Genomic DNA, 26,200 nt, shown 5'->3' with positions numbered 1-26,200 from the left:
ATGGAGTCACTTTTGGGGGTTACCACTGTACTGGTACCTTAGGAGCTTTGCAAATGAGACATGGTGCAGAGAAATTAATCCAGCAAAATCTGTACTCCAAAAGCTAAATGGCGCTCCTTCCCTTCTGAGCCCTGATGTGTATTTATACAGTTGTTTATTACCACATATGGGGTATTTCCGTACTCTGAAGAAGTTGCTTTGCAAATTTTATGGTTCTTTTTCTCCTTTATTTGATGAGAAAATGAAACATTTTGACCTAAAGCTTCATTTTATTGGAAAATAATGTAATTTCTCATTTTCACTGCCCAATTCTAATGAAATCTATGAAATACCTGTGTGGTCAAAATAATAACTACACCCCTAGATGATTTCCTCTAGGGGTGTAGTTTCCCAAATGGAGTCACTTTTGGGGGGTTTCCTTTGTTTTTGCACCACAAGACCTCTTCTAACCTGACATGGTGCCTGAAATATAATTTAAGAAAAGGAAGGCTGAAAAATCAACTAGGTGCTCCTTTGCTTCTGGGGTTTTTGTTTCAGGCCCGTAGCACACTAGGGCCACATGTGGGATATTTCTAAAAACTGCAGAATCAGGGCAATACATATTCAGTTGTGTTTGTCTTGTAAAAACCTTCAGTATTACAGGAAAAAATGGATTAAAATGGAATTTCTGCAAGAAAAATGAAATTTGCAAATTTCCCTTCCACTTTGCTTTAATTCCTGTGACACGCATAAAGGGTTAAGAAACGTTTTAAATGCTGTTTTGAATACTTTAAGGGGTGCAGTTCATAAAATGGGGTGATTTGTGGGGGTTTCTAATATATAAGGCACTCAAAGCCACTTCAGAACTGAACTGGTCCTTGACAAAATGGCCTTTTGAAATTTTCTTGAAAATATGAGAAATTGCTGCTAAACTTATAAGCCTTGTAACGTCCTAGAAAAATAAAAGGATGTTCAAAAAATGATGCAAACATAAAGTAGACATATGGGAAATGTTAAAAAGTCACTATTTTTTGTGGTATTACTATCTGTCCTACAAACAGATACATTTGAATTTAGAAAAATGCTAATTTTTGCAATTTTTTTTTAAATTTTGGTGTTTTTCACAAATATATACGATATAATTTATCGACCAAATTTTTTCACTAACATAAAGTACAATATGTCACGAGAAAACAATATCAGAATCGCTCGGATAGCCAACAGAATTCTGGAGTTATTACAACATAAAGTGACACATGTCAGATTTAAAAAATGAGGCTGTGTCATATGTTCCAAAAGTGGCTGCGTCCTTAAAAAACAGCAGTTACAAACTTTGTTAACCCTTTATGTGTTCTACAGAAGATAATGCAATATGGAGGTGTAATTTCAAAGTAAAATTTTTTTTTACAGATATTTTTTTACTATAACAAAGCAATAGTTAACAGCAAAACAAACCTTAATATTTATTACCCTCATTCTGCAGTTTTTAGAAATATCCCATATGTGGTTCTAGTGCGTCTCTCGACTCAAACAAAGTCCTCTGATCAGGGCTGTAACTAGGAAAGACTGGGCCCGAAAGCAAACTCTTGACTGGGCCCCCCAGGTGCCACATGCTACCCCCCTGTAGACCGTGTTATACAGCCCCGCCTGTAGACAGTGTCACACCCCACTTGGAGATATCTCCTCCACCTCCCCCTTGTAGATAGTTCTATACAGCCCCCTTTAAATATTTGCATAAAGCCCCCTGTATATAGCGCTATATAGCTCCCACTGTATATAGTGCCACACAGCCCCCTCCTATGTATATAGTGCCACACAGCCCCCCTTAGTAGATAGTGCCACACACAGTCCCCTGTAGATTGCGCCACAGCCCTCCCCTTGTAAATAGTGCCATACAGCCCCCCAGTAGATAGTGCCACACAGCCCCGCCTTAGTAGTGCCACACAGCCCCTTGTATATAGTGCCACACAACTCCCCCATGTGTATAGTGCCACACAGCTCCCCCTTGTGTATAGTGCCACACAGCCCCCCCTTGTGTATAGTGCCACACAGCCCCCCTTTGTATATAGTGCCATAACAGCCACCCAAGTAGTCCAATAGCGCTTCCGAGAAAGTTGTATCAGCCAGGGGGATGTCAATCAAACATGGAAAGGTGGGATAGGAGGCAGGACTATGTGACTCTTCGGGATAGCGTCACCGCCCCATAAACATTTAATGAGTAATTAGCATATAGTGTGCGCCGTTTTAAAAGTTGATTTTATAGATTTTGCTGCATCTGAAAAAAAACATACATTTGGAAATATTGTCAGGTCATGTATTACCGCATGGTGGCGGTTGAAGGGGTTAAAACTACCAGACAGGTTCCCATGAAATATACAATGAATTGAAAACAATTCCATCTTCCCTGCAATTTTGTTATTATAAATATATCCTATATACTGACAGCTCCAGAACCAAGCTCAGTACATAAATACAGTGCTAGAACCAAGATCTGAAATATTTACAGTACCACAACCAAGCTCATACATATATACGGCATGAGAGCCAAGCTCAATACATACACCGCGTTCCAAATTATTATGCAAATGTTATTTTTCGCTGATCTTCCTAAATAGTCGATGCAAATGACAGTCAATATAATCTTCAAGCCATCAACCGTTGGAGTATAATGCGAATTTTATTGAACAAATCTCCTAATGATAACAGATTTTTTTTTAGAAGTAAAAAACTCAAAATGCACTGTTTCAAATTATTATGCACAACAGAGATCAAAACATTTTAAAGGTTGTAAAGAGAACTAAAATGGTAATTTTTTGAATTTGCAGCATCAGGAAGTCATATTTACAGAAATCAAAAGCTCTTTCAATCAAAAACAACTTAACAGGCCAAGTTACATGTTAACATAGGACCCCTTCTTTGATATAACCTTCACAATTCTTGCATCCATTGAATTTGTGAGTATTTGGACAGTTTCTGCTTGAATATCTTTGCAGGATGTCAGAATAGCCTCCCAGAGCTTCTGTTTTGATGTGAACTGCCTCCCACCCTCATAGATATTTTGCTTGAGGATGCTCCAAAGGTTCTCAGTAGGGTTGAGGTCAGGGGAACATGGGGGCCACACCAAGAGTTTCTCTCCTTTTATGGCCATAGCAGCCAATGACACAGTGGTATTCTTTGGAATCGGACCATCATACCCCTGACTCTCTCCGGGCCGACTCAGAAGCTCCTACCTATTTGCGGCACCGAACAATTACTGAGTGCAGTGCGGGCCATGTGTAGCTGCGGCCTAGCCGTCTTCATTGTGCTCCAACCACCACCGGAGATATCCTGCAGCGCCCAGCTAGTATCCTGCCGAATACACCAGTGGGTGTCCTGAACCGAAGCATCTCAGCGGGAGTTGTCGCTGGAGCAGGTACGGCATATTTACCTTCCAGGGTCTTGCTCCTGGCTTGGACCGCGTGGCATAGCACTTTGTAGCAGAACTTTGAGACTGGCGGTGGGGTGCGGATGTGTGGGGGACGTACCTTGGATCCTGAGCAATACTGCAGTCTCGCCCAGCTCTAGCCCTCCTCGGTCCTGTATAATTGACGGTGTCCCTCAGTGTTGGTACAGGGAAGAATCTACAGCAGACGGCAGATCTGCCGCCATTATCATCCTAACTATCTTATGCTACCAGGGACTGTATACTGAGCTTGCCTACCTGTCTCCTCCTCAGCTACACACTTCCCCAGCACTTTGGAGATTCACCCTTCACCCTGCTACTCTCACAGATCGCCTTGGTTATTCATTACAGTGACTTGCCAGTTGCTTTCTTCCTCATATAAACAACATGCATAGATCTAAACTTCAACCCACTATGGATAGGCTGAAAGAATATGCTCATACAGATAACGATGATACTGTCTCCACTCCTCGTGCTACACGCTCCGCCCAGGGCAAAACGCGAGATGGCGATTCTCACTCACGGGATAACGCTGAACCTGAGATGGATCCCGAGCCTACCTTACGCCAAGTCTCTACTCAACTGCTGGCGGCCATAAACACCTGTAAGACCTCATTGACAGGTAAAATTGATGAAATAAAGATAGACGTTACCTTATTGCGTCAAGACGTGCATAACCTGCGGGGTCGCATTGGAGAAATGGAGGAAAGAATTTCCCGGACGGAGGATAAGATTCGTCCGTTGATATCTACCTCTCGCAAAATGGAAGCTAATCAATCCAAAATGAACGATTTAGAAAATAGAATACGTCGCAATAATCTACGCATTATTGGTCTTCCTGAGAAAACTGAGGGACAGGCCCCGGAATCCTTTGTTGAAACGTGGCTTAAAACTACCTTGGAAGACACTTCCTTTTCATCCTGCTTTATTGTTGAAAGAGCACACAGAGTCCCAGCCAAACCTCCTCCTCCAGGTGCAAACCCTCGACCATTTTTGGCTAGACTGCTGAATTATAGAGACCGGGATACTGATCTCCGTCTTGCCTGCCTGAAAGGACCGTTAAAGCACAACAACTCCGTCATATCCATATTTCCTGATTTTTCTGCTGATTTGCAGAAACAACGTACCACCTTTATTGAAGTAAAGAAGAAGTTTCGAGATTGTGGCATTCCTTATTCGATGTCTTATCCAGCACGTCTCCGAATTGTGGCTGACGGCAAGGTGGTTTTCCTACATAATCCGGGAGAGGCAACTGAATGGCTCCAGATGCATCCACCTCAACCTTGATTTGGACGCTGGGTGATGAACTACATGTATGAGGGTAACACGGGGATATATTTCTCATTATCCATTCTGTATTGAATTTATCTTCATTGATTTGGGAGGGAGAATATAGGGGACGCGTTTCTATACGGATAGATGTGAGTTACCTACTTCAAATTTATTGTGACACATCAGTTATTTTCCTATATAACACACATCATACTAGTTATATAACTATTGGGCCGGCACTTAACACTTTTGTATTATGGTCTAATGGTTACTTTCACCAAGTATGCTATGTCACATGTTTGACAATATTCTGGTCGGACATTCCCCATTTATCTTATACTCAGCCCTGATGTTACATCTTCTTAGGGTTATTTTGTTTTTGTTCTTCAGTAATACCCTGATATGGTATCAAGTTTTTATGTTATTAGCCTATGTCGCAAGTCATTTCAATATCTATTGTAGTCCTTTTCATGCCTTCTATATATGCACTTGCTGTGTTTTTTGCTCTTCATAGCTCAAACTTTAAAGTGTATATCATGGAATGTACGTGGTTTGGGTACCCCCCATAAACGTGCATCAGTGTTTTCTCATTTGAGGCGATCCAGTCCCCATATCATTGGTTTACAAGAGACCCACCTCACTTCTGACAAATCCGACTATTTACGGAAACCCTGGATTCAATGGTCCTGCCATTCATACCATACCTCTTATTCCAGGGGGGTATCTATTCTTATACATAGATCTATACGATGGAACCCTATTCAAACCCGCAGAGACCCTGAAGGACTATTTGTCTTTGTTTATGCGGAGATAGATACCAAGCCTTATGTGCTTATATGTCTTTATAATCCCCCACAGGCTAATCTATATGTAATTCAGGCGGCTATTACCTTTGCACATCAATTCCCGACATCCTTTATAGTGTGTATGGGTGATTTTAATCAGGTTATGCACTCATCTCTAGATAGATTTTGAGCCTCCTCATCCCTGCCTACCTCTAATCCTACTCCCTTATGTCGGCTGATGGATAGTGTGGGGTGGATCGACCTCTGGAGAACTCACCACCAGGGAGAGGTGGAATACACTTGTCACTCGACCGGGCGACGCACACTGTAGATTATTGTTTTGGGTCCCCTAATGTATCTATTTATGTCTCCTTGGTTACACATGATCGCAGGGGTATGTCTGATCATAGCCCAATATTGCTCCACTTGACCTTCCCGGGTAGGTGTGTGTTGACCAACTGGAAATTCCATCCCTTCTGGTTAAAATTAATCGGTTCGTCTGATTGCATACCAGATCAGATTGATCAATTTTTACAAATCAATAACTCGTCACTATCGCACACCTTGCGCTGGGACTCGTTTAAAGCGTACCTCAGAGGTTGTTTGAGGTCGACCATATCGTATGTTAAGAGAGCATCGGCTCGGATGGAGAGAGAGTTGGAGGAACAGGTCTTAGAAGCAGAGACACAGTATGTTGCTGATCCCACTGATACTCATAAGACGGCCTGGTTAAGCCTGACTCAACTATACAAAAGACAGCTTCATCTCAAATCAAAACGCAAATTATTTTTCACCAGACAATATTATTTCGAAATGGGGAATCAATCCAGTCAATTACTAGCCCATCTTATTAAACAAGCTAATGGTACTAACTCAGTGTTAGGAATTCGGGACTCTGATGGGTCCGTTATTACAGAAGCTGGGCGTATTACATCTCGATTTAAGGAATACTATACTGAGTTATACAGTTCCTCTACTTCTCACTCTGTGGCTGATAGTTTAGAGTATCTACATGATCTCACATTTCCAACTCTGTCAGCTGAACAACAATCTATGTTAGATGCCTCCTTTACGCTTGAGGAAGTGCAAGACGCCATCCGTGGTATGGCTCTCAATAAGTCCCGATCGAAATCTATAACAGATACATGGATAACATAACCCCACTTCTTCTAGATACCCTTAATCAGGCGTCCCAATTACACGCCCCCCCCCCTACGTTTTATGATGCTACCATTATAGTCCTTCTAAAGCCTGGTAAAGAACCTCTTGATTGTTATTCATATCGACCTATATCCTTAGTCAACGTAGACTATAAAATATTGACAAAATTATTAGCCAAACGACTGAATGAGGTTATCCTTTCCATTATACACGCAGATCAAACAGGATTTATGCCAGGGAAATCTACTAGTATCAATATTAGGAAGGTACAGGCCATTACGCAATTGGGCAGGGCACATGATATGCAGTGGGCAATTGCTTCTTTAGACACCATGAAGGCTTTCGACTCGGTAGAGTGGCCGTTTTTGTGGGCCTGTCTAGAACGCTTTGGCTTCGGTCCTCAATTTCGTCATTGGATCAAGTTCATATATAAGTCCCCTAAAGCCAATGTGGTGGTTAATAATGTCCCTTCTCTCCCTTTCTCTCTTTTTAGAGGTACCCGACAGGGCTGTCCCTTATCACCCGCCCTGATTGCTATTGCCATAGAAGCACTGGCGATCAGGCTTCGAGCCTCCCCGGACCTTACTGGTATAAGCTGGAAGGGTAGAACTTCTGTGGTAGGCCTATACGCGGACGATATGGTTCTTTTTTTGGATAACCCAAACTCCTCGTTTCATGTAGCTGCAAGATTACTTGATATCTTCTCGCAGTATTCTGGACTAAAAGTTAACTGGCAGAAGTCGGCCATTCTATAAACAGCTAGGTATCCTACTCCTGATCCGTTAATGTTGCAATACGGCCTTGAAACCGTCTCTAGATTTAAATATTTAGGCATGACTATAGTTCAGGATCATGGCCAGAATCGAGATACGTCTTTAGCTCCATTGTTAACTAAGGTTGGGGAAAAATGTAAGACATGGTCCAAGCTACCATTATCTGTGGCTGGTCGTATTAACTTGATCAAGATGGTGGTTCAGCCTCATTGTAACTATATATTGGAACATATGCCTGTTGTAGTTCCCATATAGTTCTTTAAATCCCTTAACTCCTTAATAATACGATTTATATGGGGCTCCTCTAGGTCCAAACTTAATTTAGCCACATTGCAACGGCCGAAACTTGAAGGGGGGATGGCCTTGTCAGATTTTTACTACCTGGCAGGTCAACTTCGCAATATCCGGGATTGGATACAGGATTCACCTCTGTCTGACACAGATTATTACTTAGCCTCCCTGGTAGCAGGGCGTAGCCTGATTAGTTTCCTGGAATACCCTAAGTTTACTCCCCGTACTGATTTACTTCCTATGCATGTCCTGGCACTAGCAGTTTGGCGCACGTCCAAAAAATTACTTGCATACACTGATACGTTTCCAGAGCTGCCTCGGTGGCATAACCCTACATTACCATACATTCAATCGTTGACTGATACACAGATATGGCAAGATCTGGGCGTTACCCGATTGGGGGATATGTACGATAATGGTTTGATCCTTACATGATATGAGTGAGGAGTGAGGTGGGAACTGAGTCTGTATAGCATGGCGTAATTGCAAATATTTAAACCATTGTAAGTCTCGAGTTTGATGTGTTTCTTTAACCTGTAGGTTAAAGAAACACATCAAACTCGAGACTTACAATGGTTTAAATATTTGCAATTACGCCATGCTATACAGACTCAGTTCCCACCTCACTCCTCACTCATATCAGAATACCCTCTTATTGGCATACTAAAATCTCAAGGCCCTAAGGGTCTTATTTCAGCTCTATATACCCATCTGATTTTAGCTAAAATTAATTCTGCTCCGCTTCCGGTTTTGACTAAGTGGAAGTTGCAGATACCAGATCTTTCTTCTGAAGATCTGGTTAACATTTTAAGCTCACACTTAACAGTATCCCCGGCTATAAATAATAAGCTTATTCAGCTATACATTATACATCAAGCTTACCTCACCAAGGTGAGATTACACCGTATGGGCAGATTGCCCACATCAGACTGCCATAGATGTGGTCAACCAGAGGCAGATTTTTGGCACCTCATGTGGGAGTGTTCACTCATATCGATATTTTGGACAAAGGTATATGATGTTATTGTTCCACTATTACCTAATCCTCTGTTGTTCTTCCCGAAAATAGCCTTATTGGGACTCATAGATGAAGAACACTGGACACATCACACTGGTATTTTTATAAAGGCATCTTTATTTCTGGCTAGGAAAACTATAACCATGCACTGGATGGCAGATACTGCTCCATCGATAGCCTCATGGAAATCGCTGGTCGATACGGTTGTTACTTATGAACAGCTGGTATATTCCCACAGAGGCTGTCCAGACAAATTTCAGGGAGTATGGGGTCAGTGGTTGGCTACCATGGTTGTTCCTAATGTTGGCCCTCATCCCATTGTAAGGTAATTCAGCTTCCTTGTCCCCGGACAAGATATGAGGTATTAATATTAGTGACTTTATAATGCGACATAGGCGACTTGTTCTGTTTGTTTACTTGTTTCATTTTTAACATATGTGAAATAATTCGGAGTACTCCTGCATTTTACTATATGATTGGCAGCTGGATGTTATGTCATCTCTCTACAAGTGACTGTACATTACTGTTGATATCTTACACTGTATATGCACTGTCATTACTGATGTTGTCATGCATTATCCAATTGCCGTGACACTTTGTATGTAATATTTTGAATAAACTAATTTAAAAACAACACGGTTTGAAAATTAGTCTTCATGTATTTCTGAGCCCACTGCAACCGTTTCTTCTTGTGAGCATTGTTTAGGGGTGGCCGAATAATAGCTTTATGCACACTTTCAAACCTCTGGAGGATCCTACACCTTGAGGTTCGCGGGACTCCAGAGGCACCAGCGGCTTCAAATACCTGTTTGCTGCTTTGCAATGGCATTTTAGCAGCTGCTCTCCTAATCCTATTAATTTGTCTGGCAGAAACCTTCCTCATTATGCCTTTATCTGAACGAACCCATCTGTGCTCTGAATCAGCCACAAATCTTTTCACAGTACGATGATCACGCTTACGTTTTCTTGAAATAGCCAATGTTTTCATACCGTGTCCAAGGTATTGCACTATTTCACGCTTTTCGGCAGCAGAGAGATCCTTTTTCTTTCCCATATTGCTTGAAACCTGTGGCCTGCTTAATAATGTGGAACGTCCTTCTTAAGTAGTTTTCCATTGATTGGGCACACCTGGCAAACTAATTATCACAGGTGTCTGAGATTGATTGCAATGATCCAAAGAGCCCTAAGACACAATACCATCCATGAGTTTAATTGAAAAACTAATAATTAAATGTTTATGACACTTAAATCCAATGTGCATAATAATTTGGAACACGGTGTATTCCACTTTTTGTCTGCAATCGTTTTTTTTTGTTTTACATCAGACCCATTTTGTGCATCTGGATCTTTATAAAAATTGATGTTCACATCGTAACTGCCACAAGTCTAGTCAGTGAGGCCCCATGCACACGGCCGTGCCCGTAATCACGGCCTGCAATTGCGGGCACGGCCAGCCGCTGATGGGAGCACGGCCCGTAAAACACGAAAAAAACAGACATGCTCCATAATTCCCGGCACAGTACGGAAATGTGTCAATAGAACTGAATGGGTTCGTAATTGTGGATCGTATTACGGTCCGCAATTACGTACATTTTTTACGGTCGTGTGCATGGGGCCTTAGGATGTGGATATTGATGTGGATGGAAATTTTAATCAACACAATAGATCTCTTTTATGAAAACTGTCTAATAGTAATAATGTCCTGGTTGCCAATTGAAAAAGGACTCACTATATATAACTATATATATAATGAATACTCACTACATTACTGAAAAAGGACTCACTATATATAACTATATATATAATGAATACTCACTACACACCCACGCTCGTGTGTAAAAGCGCTGGTATAATAGCGGATTTCACCCTTGTGTCACCCACTATTACTATCTCCTTTATAGACAGGGTCACTAGGGTATGTCTAGTTCCCCTACCTTTTCCTTATACTAACTTGCTTTGCTTCTACTCAACGGAATAAGACCGTACAATAAATACAATTGTATAGTAAATAAAGGGTAATATTTATTACTAACAATAATCACACTTATATCTAAAATACACCAACTAAACACAGAACACAGTAACTGATCACAGTATAGTATCAGTATACCCCAATACATATAACACGTTAATATATACTGAGTATACTCACACTATACGTAGTACAGTATAAACACGGTATCCTATGTTATGCCTCCACCCACATACCTAAACATACATATGAATGCAGTTACGTTACAATACAATACACGCTCACAATTTCTGTCCCACTTTCCCTATACATAAGGTTTAATAATCAGGATAAGGAGAAACAAGAGGAGTATAGGGGAGAAGATACTTAGCAGTTCATCTGGTCCAAGGTTGGTATGGGGCCATCAGGTCCATGAGGTAAGAGCAGACCAGGAAGGAAGGGGAGTCCCTTAGTGGAGCTGGGGAGCAGGAACAAGAGACAGAGTGTGAGGCCGTTGACCCTCTTATACCTTGTCCGTGCACATCTGTGTGACATCACAACTCATGCACGTGAAAGGGGGGGGCCGGGCCTCATGGCTACCTCATTCAATTCCATTATCTAGTAGGGGGATGGGAGGGCATTTGGAACTTCCTGCTTCCTGGATTAGTTTACTGTTTATGGCTTCCATCCCCCAGGGTGTCTGATTATACACCTTTCTGGAGGGACAAATATATATATATCTACATTCACATGTACATAGATATAAATATATAAAACACTTCCTTTTACAATCCCCCTGTTGTCGGGAACTCGACAATGAAATTTGTGGAAGTGTTTGTTCTGTATTACCCCCTCAACCTTGTTACTGGTAATGGTCATAGATGGAATGAAGTATACTATTGGACCTAGATACGTGACATCAGCTATCTCCTCAAGGACACCTTGCCGCCAGTCCTCCGACTCTGGAGTCTAGTGTCGAAATAAAATAAATCTCACAGTCCATAGAATGAAGTTGAAATGAAATCTCTTAGTCCATAGAACGAAGCCTCAAGGTCCATAGAAAGAGGTTGAAGCAAAACCTTCACAGTCCATAGAACTCAGTCTCAAAGTCCATAGAAACTCCAAGTCTCTATCATTGATCTTCTTCTTTCTTGGATCTTGATCTTTCTTATAAATCTTTTCCTCTTTAGCGGCGTCAGCAGGTCTTTTTAGCGGCCGATCCCATTCGAGCATGCCAACCCGTGTAAGGCTACTTGTGCCCTCACACGGTCAGTCTTGGAATGGCTTAGCCCACCTTTCGACAACCTTTGTACGCAATCTGTTATCTTTTCAGTATCTTGATTGAAGACGAAACAATCTTTGTGGGCCGATATCCATGTCTCTATCATGGCAGGTGAACATCCCGAGGAGGAGATGATGTCTTAGTACCCAGGAATCTACTGTGGGGTGGAGCATAGCATTCCATTTCCCCTCTGACATTCAATCCATCATCGTATTGAGGTATCTCCCTGCTCTGCTATATACTAGCGCCACTGTAGCTCATCAGGGAGCTATAGTGGTGCTATCTACAAGAAGTGTGGGAGAGTGCTATCTACAAGGGGGTTGTGGGCTGTGTGGCACTACCTACAAGGGGGCTGTGTGTCACACTACCTACCAGGGGGCCATATGGCACTACCTACAGGGTGCTGTGTGGCACTACCTACAAGGGGGCTGTGTGACACTACCTACTGGGTGCTGTGTGCCACCTCTGATCTCCAATTGAAATTAATTGGAGGCAGAAAATACCTGCGGCGCTCGTTTGGTGCTATTTTTGCCTTCGTCTTTTGCATTAACTTCAATGAGTTAAAAAAACGCAAAAAAAAGGTCAAACAACGCTGTCAATTCTAAATTAGCCTCAAAATTCCTGAAGAAATTTTGAGACAGATTTTGTTGCCTTAGAAAAAACGCTGTGTGAACATACCCTAAGAGTGTAGTGCTTGTTTTTAGCCGTTTTCTGTTTATCTCGAAACAATTTTTGGTAGGGGTGTCCTGAGAAAATTTTATTTTCCATTGGTGGTTCGTGTCCGAAAAGGTTGGGAAACTCTGTACTAGGCTACAGGATCATGCCAGCCCATGGAAGGATCCCGTCGCAAAGCAGCTCAGTTCGTTATGGGAACGGGGCCTAGGTGAGTACAATTTTTTTTGTTTGGGGGGCACTGTCTTCAAGTGGGAACTTGGGGGCTGTATGGCACTGTCTATAGGGAGGTTAAATGGCACAATCTACAGGGTGGCACTATCTACAAGAGAGGGATGTGTGTGGCAGCCAGGGGAGGGAGGCATTATACTGTGTGGGGGCCACTAAGTGGACATTATGCTGTGTAGGGGTAATACAGGGGCAATATACTGTGTTTGGCACTTCGGGGGCATAATAATGTGTGGGCACAATTAGAGGACAAAATACTGCGTCCTTGAAGGGGTTATAATATATTATATTATTAAATATTATTATACTGTATGGGGGGCACTAAAGGGGCATTATACTGTGTGGGGGGACTATATAGGGCATTATACTGTGGGGCGCCTTATACTTTTTTATAGGGCAATTTTTTTTTTATGAGGTGGGGCGCCGAAAGATCATTTCGCACGGGGCGCCATCTATACTAAGGACGGCCCTGAGCAGCACAATCTCCAATAAAGAGCATGTGAAGGTGTGTTTATAGAGCAAGTATACACACTGCCCGTAGGGCGCCCCGTTTTTGTCAACATGGGGTTCTTTCTGGTGGCTGGGTGGGTACCAGGGGATAGTGTTAGGGCAGGCAATGGCTTTAATTGGTAGGCCCGGAGACCCCGGGAGCGTGATGCGCGAGCCATGGGTGCTGCAGCGGCCATAAATTTAGTCCACGGCTTCAGGCTGGATGTTAGGCTACAAGTGAAAAATTGGCAGAAAGAGCCAATATATTGCTCAAAATACTCCGCCGGCTATTCTGGTGGCCAGTATGTGCTCCAAACCTTCTGGATGGCTACATGGAAGGAAGGATGGCACTGGATTTAGTGTAAGGAATCCGAGCCCACTCCAAGTGCTGCCGTCCAGCTCCACTGCAAACCACGCCCCCTTACAGACAATAATTTAATCAAGTGATATATTATGTATCAGAAAAAAGGGTCTGTTTTTTTTTATTCCAGAAACAGTGCCATATCTGTCCACAGTCTCTGTTATCGCAGATCTGCAATACCAGAGGAAACATATGGAGAGACGTGGCACTGTTTCTGGAAAAGAGCAGACACTTTTTTCTTCTTACCCTGGACAACCGCTTTAATACTAGAGAATTATTTTCTAAAACTAATCTTAGAGACATGATTTCTGCAGTACTATGCCACCAATACCATATCACTTTATAAAAGCAAGTGTATGAAGTGCATAGTACACCTGTGACTAAATAATACTTAAAGGGAATGTGTCGCGAATTAAACCTTTTTTTTTTAAGTGTCATTACTTATTTCTATTATATTTTTTTTACGTTTTTTGCTGTATTTTTTATTAAAAATCAAATAATAATTTGACATGTTTTCCTATGTTTGCCACCAGGGGGAGCACTTCCCAGAATTACAGCAAGGTGAATAAGGCAAACCAACCTGACTCACAGCTGCTGTAAATGTGGGAGGGAATCTCACCCCCCCCCTCCCACAAGCCAGGAAAAGGTGTCTTCAAATTACTAAGCAGTGTCTGGCAGCCATTTTGGGTGTGATTCTGCAGCTGGCAGAAGTTATAGGACACACCAAAAGACTAAGGGTATGTTCACACGCTTACTAAACAAAGGGAAAACAGCTCCTGATTTTCAGCCATTTTTTAATCAAACTCGCGTTTTTTAGCGGCCGTTTTTGGACTGTTTTTCTAGAAAGTCAATGAAAAACGGCTCCAAAAACGTCCCAAGTGATGTGCACTTCATTTTGGTGGGCGTCTTTTTACGTGCCGGTTTTGGAAAACGACCATGTAAAAAACGCCCTGTTGGAACAGAACGCCGTATTTCCCATTGAAACCAATGGGCAGATGCTTGTAGGCGTTCTGCTTCCGATTTTTCAGCTGTAAACATTGTGTGTGGCCTTACCCTTAGGGCTTATTCAGACGAACGGGATATACGTCCATGCAACGCGCGGGATTTTCACGCGCGTTGCACGGACCTATATTAGTCTTTTGGGCTGTGCAGACAGTTGCGTAATTTTCACGCAGCCGCCATCATTATGACACTCCGTTTGGATGTTTGTAAACAGAAAAGCACATGGTGCTTTTCTGTTTTCATTCATACTTTTCACAGCTGTTGCGCGAATCACGCGCGTCCCACGGAAGGGCTTCCGTGCGACATGCGTGGTTTTCACGCACCCATTGACTTCAATGGGTGCGTGATGCGCGAAAAACGCTCAAAGAACGGACACGTAGTGACTTTTAAAGTCTTAAAGCGGTCGTCCAGGAAAACATGGCGCCGCACCTGTCCTCAGGTCGTGTGTGGTATTACAGCTCTGTCCTATTCACTTCAATGGAGGTGAACTGCAATACCAGACACAACCTGAGGACAGGTGCGGCGCTGTGTCTCCAATCCGGACACCCCTTCTGTCCTGAGATGACCCGATGGGGGAGGCGGGTGTCAGAGCCAACCACCACCATCACTGCAGACAGAACCACACAACTACGGCATGAGGGCAGGGCTTGTCCTGAGTGCACTGTCTCTTGTTATGGACAGATTTATAGTCACATGAACCCCGTCTGATGAACCGGTAACCTAGGTCCAATCACATGACAGAAGGGGATCACCAAAAACCCTGTGCACCCTCAGCCCGTCCATCCAGCCCTTTCCTGGTTATATCTGCTTCTGGGAAAGCTGGGTGACCACCATTACCCCTCCTACTGGAGTGTGTTTGGGGATGTGACTAATGAACCTCTCACACTCCAGTAGGAGGGGTAATGGTGGTCACCCAGCTTTCCCAGACCCCTGAACGATAAATCTCTCTAGTTGTGCTGAGACTGTTTGGGAACGTGACTAATGAACCTCTCAGTCTCAGCACAACTAGAGAGATTTACCGTTCAGGGCTTTCCCAGTACAGTTGCATCATGTGTCCTTCATACAGGGAGGGGGGGTAGTTAGGGGGGTGTCCCGTCGGGGGGGGGGCCGTTAGGGGGGCCGTCAGGGGGGGGGCGTTAGGGGTGGGGTCCCGTCGGGGGGGGGGGGGCGTCAGGGGGGCCGTCGGGGGTCACGAGAGCGGCGGTCTGTGAGATAGAGAGTGGGACAGACAGAGACACACACCTTACCTGCAGTGCAGCTGGTGCTCATGATTGCGCCTGCTATCTCCCTGCAAACAGCTGCTCTGCTGTGTGACTCTGACCTGCATCTGCGCAGTACAGAGCCAGAGAGCAGAATCAATGGAACGGCTCCCGTTCATTGACTCCTATGCATTGTAGCTGCCGTATACCATCTCAGTATGTGTCGTTAATCGACACATACAGAGATGAAAAACAAAATGGCAGCCCCCATAGTGAAGTAAAAGTTAGAAAAAAGAAAAAAGTAAAACACAAACACACAAATAAATAAAATGTATTTTAATAACATACTAAAAGCAATATTATATAAAAAAAAATAATTTGCGACACCCGTCCTTTAATAAGCTATCTGTGCATATTGTTAAAGGTAAAAGCAATGCTCTCATTAGTTCTAATGAGTTTAGCTTTCTCCTTTCACAATTTCCAATTGGCATGCTTTTATAGCCTACCGAAAATCCACAAGGGTTATCCCCCCCCTTCGTGGTAGGCGTGTCGTGTCAGGTATAAACAATCTAACCCATTCGTTTTTAGCTTGACATCTTACATCTGTGACACGATGGACGTACTTAAACAGATTGATGGTATTACACTGGAGCGAGGCACCATGTTGGCAAGCAGTGGGCTATTTTCTCAGGTCACGAGGTACCCAATATATGGCTCACAACGACTGGAACAAGTGGAAAGGAACATCTTCGAAAACCGCATTTTCCATCAGCAGTGGGGTACGGTAATGGGGAGTCCAACTTATGCCAATCTGTACCTCAGCTGGTGGGAGGAGACTGTGGTCTTCGGAGACCAATTCTCTAAATGGACATCATCAGTGAGTCTTTGGGTAAGATACATTGATGATGTGTTGCTACTCTGGAATTTGTCTATTCAGGAGTTTAGTGCCTTTGTGTCAGCCCTAAATGAAAATGACCTGGGATTGAGGTTCACTAGTGATGTTCGTGACCATTTGCTATCATTCCTAGATCTGAAGAATCTGAAAACAAGGGAAGGCACTATTTGAACTAAAGTGTATCGTAAGGAGACAGCCACGAATGGTTTTCTACAATGGGATAGTTGCCACCCTTATCCTCTTAAACGAGGAATCCCTAGGGGTCAGTTTTTGAGGGTTCGTCGTAACTGCAGTTCCCTAGAAGATTTTGAATTGCAATCTCAGGATCTCGTTAACAGACTAAGGGAAAGAAGTTTCCCCAAAAAGGTAGTGAAGAGGGCTTATGAGATGGCCAGAGATTCAGAAAGAACAAATCTTTTGATCCCAAAAGAGAGAAAAGAAGCTAACATCACATGCTGATAGGCATGTTTGACTCCAAACAACCGGAGGTGATGGAAATCCTTATAAGATATTGGCGTATTCTCAGTTCAGACATTCCGAAGAGGAAAGAATATAAGGGACGGACAGAGAGATGCATAGCTGTTATGACCTTATACCACAAAAAGGAACATGGCTGGATCGGAAGCTTCCGGGCACATACAGATGTGGGAGTTGCAGAGCTTGTAACTTTATCCAGACTGGGTAGAGATTCCAAAGTGTTACCACCCAAATTGAATATGATATTCGGGATTTTGTAAATTGTGGAACTGCGGGGGTTGTGTGTCTGATCACGTATCCATGCCCACTGAACTATGTGGTTTAGACCATTCTGCAATTTTGTCACCGTATTAGGGAGCATGTAGGGGACTTGACAAATGAAGGGGATACCCCATATCTAAACATATACATGAGAAACATCAAGGAAGAGCAGAATGTCTACATTTTCAGGCGATTTTACTAGTGCCAATATATAGACTCCAAACACATTTGTAATAAGGGCTGGGCACTGTTTATAACAAAAACATCCCCCCATGTCACCTAGGCAGCTCCATGAAATGATCCATACACGAGAAACAACAATCAGAGCAGTTGAGGCCAATTTATATATAAAATTTTTGACTTTTATTAAACATATATCACAAACAATATTAAAATGCAGCAAGATAAGACTCTAGTAAGAATGGCGGAACTAGTAATAAATATTGTTGCTGATACATTTACATGGGATAACAAAGTAGTATACAGTTACTTATATCAGGTTTTACTAGTGCGCCCACCAAAAAGAGGTGGGGATTGGGACAATTTGATCCTGAGGAAAGAAGCCCAGTGGATCTATAGGTTGGCATGTATGCAACCGGATGGGTTAAATGAACAGATGAATTATACATGTTTCATTTAAACCTATATGGGTTCATTCATATATATTATCTTATCTTCCTGTATTGGTACTAAGGTTCCATTAGTGTTTAATCAACTGGGTTACCCAGTACTATTACCTAAACAAAATGTTCTTCTATTCCACCTTTTATAGTGTTGGATCAGTATGCATGTAATATTGGAGGTTGCCAGGACGCCGTTTGGAGCTGTGCAGCTTCTTCTATTCCCATAGTGATGGGTTACTCCTCCCCCTAGATAGGAAGGGCTGGAGTTGGATGTTCTCTTCCGGTCTTGCATACTAAGGAGGCGACGGCCGTGGATTGCTAGGCATGTCACATGACGCAGCTAGCATCACATGAGCGCACGTCACCGATGACGCTCGCGTCGATGGTTGGCCGGCAAGGATGCTTGGCCTCAGCCAAGGGGGTTGGAGTTTAAGTTATATATACTCCGAGTCCCTAGCGAAGCGTGTCGTAGATATTAATGTGAGCACGCTTCTGTGTGTGTGTGTGTTTAGAATTTAACGTATCTACACAATCTAATATCGCTGGCGCAGCAGCCAGCCTCATAATGAACAGACCCCTGATGAAATGATTATATAGAAACGTGTAGGGTCAAGTGTGAGAAGGGGTATTTAGCATAGGTGACAGCGTTACCGATATTTTTATCCTGACACTGGCATGCTCAGGAAGACTACCTGATTACTCCAGTGCTTTCGGATATGATTCGCTAAAACACCAATGGTTAAACGTTTTAACCCCATGCATCATATGAGTACATTCATCCAATAGGGTTCGCAACTGGATCAGTGAATGAGTTACTAATTTTTTCACATTTAATCGAGCACATTGGGCTTTTGTCACGGTGACCCCTGATTTTAGCGAAAGATTTAATAAAGAATTTATAAATTTTACTCTTTAGTCACAATCAGTGAATTGTCTATTGTTAAAGGTCACAGACTCCGCTAAAACAATGTATATGGGAGCACACGTATTAATTAGTGACAATTCTTTACAGGAAACCTTCTTTTCCTCTTTCAACCGCCTCCTTAAATGCTCAAACTGTTTTGTGTGCTGAAAATTAGAATTCACATCTGTGTTCCAAAAAAAGTTTTCGTTTCTATGCCTAAAATATACTATTATGCTAATATAATATACTATTATGAACAGTTTAGAATTTTGTCCTTATCGTTAGCACAACCTCACATTTAGCAATGGCATCTATGAAGACAGCCCATTAAGGGTGGCCTGCAGTTTACCTATAAAATACAGACTATAGACTGTTATACAACAGTATGTAATGTGTTACCTAATTAGAGGAAATCAGCAAGGGATTAACTGTTTACAGGATATCAAGAAATTGCAGATAATGCAATTCTGTAATATAATACATAAGATATTACATTTATATAATGCCCTATATTCCTCCAAATCAGAATATATTTAAGTCAGTAATAGATTTACTAGTTATTGCTACATTTAAGGGCTTATTCAGATGAACGTTGAATATGTCAGTGTGGCCGCCCATTAAAACAACGGCCATTCGCATGTATTTCAATGGGGCTGTTCACACGACCGTTGTTTCTTCATAGTTCTCTCGATAGACTTAATTCTATGGGGATCCGTGAAAACGGGACCGGCATAGGGGCAAAGCGGACGTGAAAAACGGCTGTTTTTCACGTCCGAGTTTCCCCACGTTCGTCTGAATAAGGCTTGAGTGTGATTATTTTACTATACATCATATAAAACAATCATGATTTATAGTGTTTTATTGGGGTTTCCGGGGTCAATGAATGAGAAATCGGAATTAGGTTGATGATGACATAAATACCAATAGTATTACTACTAATAAATGTGTGAGAATTATATTGTCTATAGACTACAGGCTGTCTACTGACAGATTTTTTTTTAGACAGTTTCCTTTATTATCAGAACATGACTACATCTTTAGGAAACAATTTGAATTTTAATAAATATTCAGGATTTATCGAATAAAACCATTCTATTACTAGTATAGAAAACCCGTTACACAGGTTTGCTAGCAAAAGTAATGCAGTGATCTGTCAATATATATATAAATGCTCCCCATCGCTGCCCCCACACTGTATAATGCCCCCATAGGTGCCCCCACACAGTATAATGCTCCCCATAGCTGCCCCCACACAGTATAATGCCCCCATAGATGCCCCCACACAGTATAATGCCCCCATAGCTGCCCCCACACAGTATAATGCCTCCCATATCAGCTTCTCCCACAGTATAATGCCCCCCATAGCTGCCCCCACAGTATAATGCCCCCCATAGCTGCCCCCACACAGCATAATGCTCCCTATAGCTGCCCCCACACAGCATAATTCTCCCCATAGCTGCCCCAGAGTATAATGCCCCCCCTGCCTCCCATACACAGTATAATGCCCCCCTGCCTCCCATACACAGTATAATGCCCCCATATGTACAGACCAAATAGAAAAATAATAACATACAGTGAAGGAAATAGGTATTTGATCCCTTGCTGATTTTGTAAGTTTGCCACTATCAAAGACATGAACAGTCTAGAATTTTTAGGCTAGGTTAATTTTACCAGTGAGAGATAGATTATATAAAAAAAAAAAAAAAAAAAGAAAATCACATTGTCACAATTATATATATTTATTTGCATTTTGCACAGAGAAATAAGTATTTGATCCCTTTGGCAAACAAGACTTAATACTTGGTGGCAAAAGCCTTGTTGGCAAGCACAGCAGTCAGACATTTTTTGTAATTGATGATGAGGTTTGCATACATGTTAGATGGAATTTTGGGCCACTCCTCTTTGCAGATCATCTGTAAATCATTAAGATTTCGAGGCTGTCGCTTGGCAACTCGGATCTTCAGCTCCCTCCATAAGTTTTCGATGGGATTAAGGTCTGGAGACTGGCTAGGCCACTCCATGACCTTATTGTGCTTCTTTTTGAGCCACTCCTTTGTTGACTTGGCTGTATGTTTCGGGTCATTGTCGTGCTGGAAGACCCAGCCACGAGCCATTTTTAATGTCCTGGTGGAGGGAAGGAGGTTGTCACTCAGGATTTGACGGTACATGGCTCCATCCATTCTCCCATTGATGCGGTGAAGTAGTCCTGTGCCCTTAGCAGAGAAACACCCCCAAAACATAATGTTTCCACCTCCATGCTTGACAGTGGGGATGGTGTTCTTTGGGTCATAGGCAGCATTTCTCTTCCTCCAAACACGGCGAGTTGAGTTAATGCCAAAGAGCTCAATTTTAGTCTCATCTGACCACAGCACCTTCTCCCATTCACTCTCAAAATCATCCAGATGTTCATTTGCAAACTTCAGACGGGCCTGTACATGTGCCTTCTTGAGCAGGGGGACCTTGCGGGCACTGCAGGGTTTTAATCCATTACGGCGTAATGTGTTACCAATGGTTTTCTTGGTGACTGTGGTCCCAGCTGCCTTGAGATCATTAACAAGTTCCCCCCGTGTAGTTTTCGGCTGAGCTCTCACCTTCCTCAGGATCAAGGATACCCCACGAGGTGAGATTTTGCATGGAGCCCCAGATCGATGTCGATTGACAGTCATTTTGTATGTCTTCCATTTTCTTACTATTGCACCAACAGTTGTCTCCTTCTCACCCAGCATCTTACTTATGGTTTTGTAGCCCATTCCAGCCTTGTGCAGGTCTATGATCTTGTCCCTGACATCCTTAGAAAGCTCTTTGGTCTTGCCCATGTTGTAGAGGTTAGAGTCTGACTGATTGATTGAGTCTGTGGACAGGAGTCTTTTAATGCAGGCACCAAGTTGATTTGGAGCGTGTAACTGGTCTGGAGGAGGCTGAACTCTTAATGGTTGGTAGGGGATCAAATACTTATTTCTCTGTGCACAATGCAAATAAATATATATAATTTTGACAATGTGATTTTCTTTTTTTTTTTTTATATAATCTATCTCTCACTGGTAAAATTAACCTAGCCTAAAAATTCTAGACTGTTCATGTCTTTGACAGTGGGCAAACTTACAAAATCAGCAAGGGATCAAATACTTATTTCCTTCACTGTACATACTTACCTATCCCCGTTCCCACGACGGGTGGAGGATCGTTTGCCTCCTCTGCATTGTGCTCAGTGTGCTGTGAGCGGCTCGGCGAAGGCAGGCGCCATGTAGTGACGTCATTGCGCCTGTCTGCACCGAGTCACTCACATCGCACAGACCGGAGGAGGAGAAGGATCTTCTACCCAGCGGGGGAACGGGGATAGGTAAGTATGTATGTTATTTTTTTTCAATTAGGTCCGTACATATGGGGGAATTATACTATGTATGGGAGTGAGATGGGGGCATTATAGCTATGCCACTAATCACTCACATCTCCTTCCTCAGTCTTCTGGCTATGGGCGGAGTTAACTGGCGGTTGGGCTGTGGACGGATGGGCGGAGCTCTATGTGAGCTTCGGACACCACGTCCTTCTCGGTTATATAATAGATTTTCAGGTATACTCATTGAAGGTGAACCCAAAAGTCATGACCGAGCAACCAGTTTTTTGTCTAGGCATTGTACTTAAATATGTTTTAAGGTTGCAAATTTGTTTCCTGCAAATATAAAGCTAATATATTGCTATAGGAACCTAGCTGAATTATAAATGTAAGAAAAAAATATTAATCGACTCTTACTTTAATAAGAAGTAGCCATAACTGTAGAAGGCATTTACCCAAACTATTGATAGACTTTGTAAGCGTTCTGTCTTCATCTCCCATAGGAGGTCTTCAAGTTCTAAACCGCAAAGACAACCAGGTAGTGTTTGATTCCACGTAGGGTGAGCGGATGTATCTTTTTCTATTCAGGCAGTTACATTTTGTATGCTTAGAGCTGAGAATAGAGAATGACATGCAAGGCATAGCAATCAAGCTTTAACATTTCTTTGAATACTAATGGTTGGAAATGATGTTCACAACTGGTATCTTTTATTTTATCTTTTTACACAGGCACAGCTTTCTCAGGCTTTGAGCGGAGTTTCAGATAAAGCAAAGGAAGCCAAAGAATTCTTGGTTCAGCTAAAGAACATACTGCAACAAATCCAGGTATTATCCTTCTGTACCCTACACAAGTGCATCCAGAGAATGACATTGAGTGAGACAGAAGATTGATCTCCATTTGTTTGATTTTTTCCTGTTGACTTTCTGTATAAGGCTGTATTCACATGTACTGGCTTTGTCGCATTTTCTGCTATGTTTTTTTGTGCAAAAACAGCAGTGCAAAGACTAGCCTTGGAAGATATTTTCCTAAAATCCCAATGAAACAGTGCAGTTAAAAACGGCATGACTTCTACGATTTCTGCTGTTTTTTAAAGTGATTCAAAGCCTGTAAGGTAATGTAAAAAAAGAAAACATACAAAAAAAATACATAGAACTACTTCTTTAAGAATAATCTAACGCAGCGAATTATAGCAAACCTACGTATTGACACATGATTTGGTGTATTTGTTGCAGTCTGCACCACTACCAGAACATATAAACCCAGCCGTACTGTTGTATTCTATATACATTACATTCCAATCGTTTATAAATTAGAGTCTGTTTTAAGAAATGTTACATTAAAGTGAAAACAGGACCACCTTGGAAATTATATAATAGTATTATACAGTGTTATTATCATATAGTATACAAGTGGCAGCTATAACATATTTGTATAATAGTGCAATTATTTTTGCATGTTGATTTTGAACTATTTAGAATTAGGATTGCTCCAACATTTCAGCATGTTAATAATTTGGGAGTGAAAAAATTACCTACTGCTTTGTCGTTGAAGAAATCAGTGATGTTAGGGGTCAGGACTTATTTTAGAAAACATTTAGGCTACGTTCAGACGAGCGTGGCCGATTTGCACGTGTAAATATCGCAGCGTTTTTCCTACATTGTCCGTGTGCATTATGTATTGGCATCAGTGTGCTTTGCGTGTGGCACACGCGTGTGGCATACGTTTTTCACATCCGTGCAAGCACTTTATTTTTACATTTATTTCTCTGCTTTTCAATGTATTTGATGCGTTAAACATGGACAGCACACGGATGTCGTCCGTATGCTGTCTTAAGTTTTCCTGTACCCATAGACTTCAATGGGCGACTAGGTCCGTGAAATCGCACCAATATAGAACATGCAGTGCGTTTCACACAACGGACACATGTTGCGTGAAAAGCAACGCATGTGTAAATGGCCCAATTGAAATGCATAGGTCCGTGTGCTGTAAGTGATTTCAACGCACAGCGCACGGACGAGTATTACGCTCGTCTGAATGAGCCCTTAGGCCGACTTCAGACGAACGTGGGGACACTCGGACGTAGAAAATGGCTGTTTTTCACGTCTGAGTTGCCCCCGTGTGGGTCCCATTTTAACGGATCCCCATAGAATTTAGTCTATCGAGGGATTCATAAAAACGGAACAAAATTGGGCATGTTCTAGTTTTCAACGTACAATTCACATAGTCTGTTGAATCAACGGCCGTTTGAACGGCCCCATTGAAATACGTGCTTCCATGCGACGGCCGTTGTTTGAACGGCCGTCACACTGACGTATACTATGGTCGTCTGAATGTGGCCTTATTTTGAGCATTTTGCCACAGAAAAACCCATAAATAAACCCAAATTCAAACACAGGATTTTTTTTCTAAATGAGATTAAGTACTAAAAGGATGGGTTATACCCTATATAAAGTCTTTTGATATGATGAACATGAATTAAAGAAAGCACGTACACATTTAGGGCAGATTCACACGAGCGTTGCGTTTTTGCGCGCGCAAACAACGCAGCGTTTTGCGAGCGCAAAAACCATTTGACAGCTGCGTGTGTCATGCGTGTCTGATGCGCGGCTGCGTGATTTTCGCGCAGCCGGCATCATAGAGATGAGGCTTGTCAACGCCCGTCACTGTCCAAGGTGCTGAAAGAGCTAAATCTTTCAGCACCCTCGACAGTGAATGCCGAACACAACAGCGAAAAACCTGTAAAAAAAAAAGATAAAGTTCCTACTTACCGAGAACTTCCCGGCCGTTGCCTTGGTGACGCGTCCTTGGTGACGCGTCCTTGGTGACGCGCCTCTCTTGACATCGGGCCCCACCTCCCTGGATGACGCAGCAGTCCAAGTGACCGCTGCAGCCTGTGATTGGCTGCAGCCTGTGCTTGGCCTGTGATTGGCTGGAGCTGTCACTTGAACTGAAGTGTCATCCCGGGAGGTCGGACTGCAGGAAGGAGACAGGAGTAATCGGTAAGTTAGAACTTCGTTTTTTTTTTACAGGTTAATGTATTTTGGGATCGCAAGTCACTGTCCATGGTGCTGAAACAGTTTAACTCTTTCAGCACCATGGACAGTGACTATCTCCTGACGTCGCGTACCGATAATTTTTTTGCCGGGATCGGCCAAAACGAGTTTGGCCGAACCCGGTGAAGTTCGGTACGCTTGTCCGGCTTCGCTCATCGCAAAGAAACTCCGTTTGGATGTTCGGAAACAGAAAAGCACGTGGTGCTTTTCGGTTTTCATTCATCCTTTTCACTGCTGTTTTCACTGTTTTCACTGCTCGTCCCACGGAAGTGCTTCCGTGTGGTGCGCGTGATTTTCACGCACCCATTGACTTCAATGGGTGCGTGATGCGCGAAATACGCAGAGTTATTGAACCTGCCGTGCTTTTTGCGCAGCAGACAAACGCTGCGCAAAAAGCACGGACTGTCTGTACTGCCCCATAGACTTGTATTGGTCCATGCGTGCCGCGTGAAAACCACGCGGCCCGCACGGACCGAATACACGCTCGTGTGAATCCCCCCTTACCATGAAGTAAAAATAGGCTGTTCCTATGATTGCAACCACCCCACATCTCCTCCTAAGAGCTCTGAAATCCCAGCTCAATCTCTCCAGAGTTAGAGCCAGGGCATCTTTACCCAGCTGGTGAGGCTAACATACACAGATTCTGCAGGCACCATATTCATAGATAAAGAAGTACAGATGATGCTGTTCATAGTCTAGTTTTTAACTCTTTAAATCCAATCAATGCATTCTTACATCATCTTCACC

At 42.7% G+C, this 26,200-nt stretch overlaps 1 protein-coding gene across 2 annotated transcripts in view; it reads left to right on the top strand.

The window, feature by feature from the left end:
- TRIM67 (tripartite motif containing 67) overlaps positions 1–26,200 on the top strand; it is a 193,666-nt gene that overhangs the window by 75,063 nt on the left and 92,403 nt on the right. For both annotated transcript variants that reach the window (XM_075862704.1, XM_075862703.1), the window contains exon 2: positions 23,129–23,224. In XM_075862704.1, coding sequence (XP_075718819.1) covers positions 23,129–23,224 — 96 coding nt within the window. The remainder of the gene's footprint in view (positions 1–23,128; positions 23,225–26,200) is intronic.

This window comes from Rhinoderma darwinii, chromosome 4 (genome assembly GCF_050947455.1).
Source record: "Rhinoderma darwinii isolate aRhiDar2 chromosome 4, aRhiDar2.hap1, whole genome shotgun sequence".
Classification (NCBI taxonomy): domain Eukaryota; kingdom Metazoa; phylum Chordata; class Amphibia; order Anura; family Rhinodermatidae; genus Rhinoderma; species Rhinoderma darwinii.
This window is presented reverse-complemented; position numbering and strand designations above follow the sequence as displayed.